This window comes from Diadema setosum, chromosome 1, assembly GCF_964275005.1.
Source record: "Diadema setosum chromosome 1, eeDiaSeto1, whole genome shotgun sequence".
NCBI lineage: Eukaryota > Metazoa > Echinodermata > Echinoidea > Diadematoida > Diadematidae > Diadema > Diadema setosum.
Window position 1 is genome coordinate 46,769,979 of NC_092685.1, and position 6,000 is coordinate 46,775,978.

General features: G+C 40.1%; 1 protein-coding gene across 1 annotated transcript in view; it reads left to right on the forward strand.

The window, feature by feature from the left end:
* LOC140240294 (uncharacterized) overlaps positions 1–3,488 on the forward strand; it is an 88,785-nt gene extending 85,297 nt beyond the window's left edge. Inside the window, exon 7 of the mRNA XM_072320106.1 lies at positions 666–3,488. Within this exon, the coding sequence (XP_072176207.1) occupies positions 666–1,997 (1,332 nt within the window). The 3' untranslated portion in view covers positions 1,998–3,488. The remainder of the gene's footprint in view (positions 1–665) is intronic.
* The last annotated feature ends 2,512 nt before the right edge of the window (positions 3,489–6,000 follow it).

A 6,000-nucleotide genomic window follows, 5' to 3' on the forward strand; every position in this document is an offset into this window, starting at 1 on the left:
GTCAGTCTATACCAACTGTCAGTCCTGACAGACAACTTCTCCCTATCCACTTCTGTGAAGTCATCCCCAAGTCTTCCTCAGGGCAATTTTCTTTAACATGATTAGTTAATTTCTTTGGTATTTCACCAGCCAGAGATGCCATTTGAATGAATCTGTTCAGCCGTATGAAAGTCTGCTGTGACTTTTTAAATCTACAAGACATAAAATGGAGTTTGATGCTATCATTACTGTTGGTGCTGTTGATGTATATATAGTTATATGGTATCAAAGGTACATTATGTGCGGTGGACAAATGATGATAGATGGGATTTAATGATATTGACTGAGTTGCATTTACGGAAGGTTTGACATCGAAAAAGGACAGGTTCATAAGATGCGTTTTCCATTTCATAGTGGAGATAGATTGCTATGTAGTCAACTTGGAAGTCGGCATGAGTTGCCAGTACTTTGTGGTGTTTCTGATTACACAAATTTCTCCAGTGAAAGGTGCATTTAATTTTGAAGACCTTTTCAGTAATGTACTTCTATTTGAAAACATGCTGATTTTAATAGCAGTGGTGATTGCAGAATCTTGTAAAGAATGTCCCCTGAAGACATTTTTTGATTGATTTCATTTAACTAGTTTCAACATCTATTTCCTTTTCTCTTCCCATACGTATGTGTAGCTTCCACAAGACCTGCAATACTTCGTGCACCAGATCATGGGCGAGATCAACAAAGGGGTCTACCAGCCCTCCGAAAAGTCCTCCGATTCCAGCAATCAACCCCTCCTGGGAAACAGCAACCAGTCAGTGTCCAACGGCCTCATCGCTGCTCGCACCTACCACTCTGTCCCCGCCCACGTGGTCGCCCGGGCCATGCAGCGCCGGGAGGAGGAGGAGAGGAAGGAGATGGAGAAGTTGATACCGACGACCCGGAAGCGGAAAGTTGGCAAGGATGGAGTGGTGCTCATGCACGACAAGGGAACGCAGACCATCACGCGTCCAACGATGAACAAGAAATACTCTCTGTTGTGTGTGAAATGTGGCATGACCATGAAGGACGAGGAGGAGGTAGCACCCGAGGAGCCGGTAGAGAAGAGGAAAGAAAAGGTGGAGCAAGTGGAGAAGGAGACCGGAGGATCAGAGCCGCTCCTGCTTGTGGATGTAAGCATCGAGGAAGAGACACCACCTCCACCAGTGAACCTCCTGGATTTGACTGACACTCCACCACCAAGGGCGCCTTATCCAAGAGGTCCGTCAAACACCAGTCTCTTGCTAGACTTGCTTGATGGACCCGCTGATGAGGCGCCGGAGGCAGACAAACCTGTGCAGGAGCAAACGCTAGTTGATCTCTCCGACCTGGTCATAGGAAATCAAGAGAGCGTCCACAATCCGGCTGTGGACAGTCCTCTCAGCAATGCCACATCACCACAGGAAGCAGCTACCCCAGCTGATTCAGGTATCTTTGATGATGTCCTTGCCACATCCAGTGCAACCACCCATACCTCTGATTCAGCTGCTTCCAGTGATATTGCTTCTCTCGAGCCCGAGGCAGATGCTGCGATGAATGCATCACGGCGGAGCACCCCGTCCCGTCGCCTGGGCTCAGAGGGAGATGGTAGCCCCCAACACAAGGTCAATGGCAGCGCTCCAAGTCCACCAGCATTGCACTACAACAGCGACACAGATTCCAAATCAGGAGACGGCCAGCATGATGATGCGGGAAGTGCCACCGAGAGTCCCGTGAGGTCTCCGACGGAGAAACTTCCGCTGAGGCATCCCAAGGTGCCTCCACCGGCAGCTCCTACCTCCGCCGCCTCCGCAGCTCCGAGCGCTGGAGGTGTTATTGTCAAGCCGAGAATGAACGGACAAATGGGCTCAGCTGGCAGGCCGGGAAAACTAGCGAGTAGAGAGGGACCAAATAGAGACAAGCCCAGAGCTGTTGGTAGTGCCTCCACAAACCAGACAGCACATGTTGGCAGATCAAAGGCAGCGTACATGCAGACGAGTGTCTGATGCTGGTATTCTGGGAGTGTAGTTTAACCAAGGATTGTTCGTGCTTACCCGTACCAATGTGGACCAGCTTGAAGTGCATATTTTACATTATGTCAAACAACTCGAGGGGGAAATAATGTACTCTTTTATATTGTAGATCAAATTAATTCAAGTGTGGTCATCATGAATGGCAGATGACGTGTCAGCCATTAAATTTGGCAAGAATGAGAACGATATTGAGACCGTTTTAAATGTCGGAAGGGACACTGTAAAACCAGTCGCATGATCTACACTTTGTAGCTATGAATAGATTAGGTTGTGTAGTACTGTAGTGGTGTTGAAGTACTGCCAGTATGTACATTGGATATAGATATAAAGACATTGAACATAACTTAGATATTAGAACGAAGAGAATGATATTGAAACAGTTTACGATGTGTTCATAACAGAAGTGTTTAGCAATGAGGTGGTATGTACTCTTTTTCTAACAAAACATCAGACTTTATTATCCATGCTAACATTGCATATCTAAACAGAATTATAGGTGTTGCCACAGGCAGTGTTCTAAGTAATTTAAACGGTTTGTGAGCATAAAATTTAGATGATACACTTATGAGAAATTAAATGCAGGTTAAATTCATTATGGATATGGCTGTAAATCAAAACCTTTGTTTTCTAATGGAAATGGAGTTCTACTTAATGACAGAAAAAAATTGTGAATACCTTTTGTATCTGCAGAAAACATTCAGATTTGTTTAAAATTTTACAGACATCAACTGGCATGAATCACAGGAGAGAGAAACACACATATTTGGCACTTGTACATTAAGGATAAAATTTCATGCAGACCAATGATATCAAAGTGTATGAGTGGTGAATATATATATATATATAAAAACAAGCTCTCTTTGTAATTTCCCTCTCCTGGCTGAATTTTGGGGTTCCAAATCACCTACGGAGAGAAGTCACCTTCCACTGATACTCTCACTGCCTGCATAAATTACTACTCCTCTCTCTACTTGACACATGGGAAGGAGAAGAGACAAGCGCTCAGTACTGGCAGAGTATTCTTTGCCAATGGCTGCAGGCAATTGACTTAATGGAAGTGTCGAAAAGCGTTCGGCTTGCAGTTTTGACGAATTGCAGCGCTGATCCGTGTAGATGGGGCTAACACATGACGAAAGCTCCGTGCCGGGGCGACAGTAGGATTGAGAAGGATAGAATGCTAAAGCGAGAGAGAGAAAAAAAAATGAGAGAGGGAGAGAGAAGTAGAAAAGGACTGAGATTGGATGCATCCTTGTTTGATAAATGTATTTAATGTGGATAATAATCTGTGGACTGAGTGCCGACAAGGTGACTACCTATTATGCCTCTGTAATCACAAATATTACACATGAAATATATGCTGCATTTGTGTTGTGACAGAATCATATCTAGGAGGCAGCCAAAGTGTTCTGGGAGCTTGGTGTGGGATTGACTTGTTGCATTCCGCTCTTTTGTGTGGTTAGGGTTTTGAGCACATTTAGACAAAAAGATATCAATAGAGCAGTTGGGTTTGATAAAATTATGTAAAGGTAACATTACATCCCAGATTAACTGTTGTTATTTGTCGAATGCCCATATTGTTCCTTTTTTTTTGTATTTTTTTTTTTCTTTTTGCAGATGGGAAAGAAAAGTGTGCTGCAAATATATGATGTATCTAAACTTCCTAGATGGACTCAGTGAGTGCACATTGTTGTATAATGAGGGTAGGGATAGCATATACACTATATCAAGTGGGGTCGACAGTACACAATGGTTGTATGTTTACCAGTTAATATTGAGTGATGTTGACCAGTCAATACTGAGTGATGTTGGCCAATCAATATTGAGTGATATTGCCCTCTATTCCGCATCTTGGATTTCATACATAGAGACATGATATGACCCCTTGTATAATGAAGACTGCAGACATTTTCGCTTGTTCTCATATCTTAGCTATGCAACCACGATGATATTGTCAGTTCACATTTTATTTCAGGAGTGAAATGTTGATTTATGGGTCCGAGATGGTCAAAGTGAGTCGTGTTCATCTAAATATTCAATATTTTTTGTATTCAGAATTATGTTGTAAAGATCTGTATATATGTGATTGATTATACATACTTTGTAGTCTTTCATTAGTATTGAGGGTTTATATGCAAAGATGTAAAGAATTTCTGTTCTGAGGGGAGTTCAAAGTTTCACATAGGTGATTTTGAGTCAATTCTGTTTTCCCACGTGTCCAAGCCTAAAAGCAAATGGCAGTCGTGGTGAAAAAGAGTTGATGGTGAATCAAAACTATTCTCGTTAATAGCTTTCTGACGTGTTCAATAATTCAAACAGATGTGTGTTTGTATGTGTGTACATAATATATATTGTAAACAGTGATAAACAGTTTGAACCCCCAGGAAACTAACCTAACACTTCTTCGTCTATTTCCAACATACCTTTCAGCATTATTTCGCAGCACATGTAAATGATGTGTATGTATAAACTCATTCAGACTTGGCAGACTACAAGTTATTCTTACTAATCGCATTACAAGCTGGCGACATCCCTTTCATGTCCCTTTTGATAATGCATGAGACAGTGAAATGGCTAAGATATATGCAGGCTTTCACATTCTGAAGACTTGAAAGACAAAACATAATGCATATAAACTCGAAGTCTTCTCCCATGTACATGTATGTCACTCATTCCACATTCCTTTTGCAACTTTTTCCCATGAAGCAGGTTCTGTATTCTGACATTATTTAAGTATACGTCATTATCCTTGTTCTTTCTTCTTCTTTTTTTTCTTTTTTTCTTTTTTGTAAGTGAGAAAACATCCCATGCATACCTCTGTTGTGAGGATTTCTGCACAGATAGTAACTGGGCCTTCTCATATCAGTTATATGTCCTGCCAGTCTCATATCAACTCAATTTTTACAAGACATCTGATTATTATGAGTTGCAATGATTACAAGGAACACACATACTACTAAGTTCAAAATTAAATTGTTGCATAGCTTTCTCCATGGCAACTACAATTATTACAGATACCAATTAAAGAAAAATGAATGCTTTAAGAAATGGTGAACCAGGTTCTTTTAGTGTTAATTTTTGTTGGAGTTTTGTGTTATTCCCCCTGGCATGGCTTTAAGGTATTCACATGCACATCACAGACTTGATACACAGTTTTAGAGTCTGTCATTTGTAGCCTGTGGAACGAGTAAAGTTGTTACATTTCCAAAACAATTGTTTAATGTTTTGTACAGATGCAGTCCCTTTAAGTGTGTGTGTGTGTGTGTGTGTGTGTGTGTGTGTGTGTGTTTTGTTTTCATGTTTTTTAAATGCTACTAACCTGTCTGCTGTCAGGCATGATTTACTTGATTATTGCCTGGTGCATTCCTAGTTTTTAGATTTCAGTACAGTTTCTTTTTCTTAAATACAGAAATGAATGATTGATTTTGGGGAGCATCGTTTATTGTCTTGCTGTTTGATTGCAAGTTGTATCATTTAACGTTATGTTTGTATATTTTAGCAAGAGATATTCTCAGTGTAAAGATCAGTATTACTTCAGCTATTCATGTACTTATGCATATCATTATTTTAACATGTCTGATGATATTTTTTTTGTCTGTTCATTTCAGATATGTCAGTACTTTTGTCCATTCACATTGAGGATTATATCACTTTGCAGAAGTACTTAAAATGTTTTATTCCATCAGCATATGTGTTATCACTGTGGTTTGAAGATGACATTGTCAACTGATTTCATTTGCAACCATGTTTGTTTTTTTTTATATTCTTAAAAGAAGTGCATTAAATATGTGATATCCCAAACCTTTCTTACTCCAGTATATTGTGTAATTATAGCTCAGACACATTATATGACAATACTCCAGGAACTGTTGTAAATTAATCTTCAAAATATACATTCTCAACAGTTAAAAAGATTATGAAATGAAATATTTTTAAGACACTATTAACCTCAATGTGTGTGAAACTTGTCAAGTAGGCC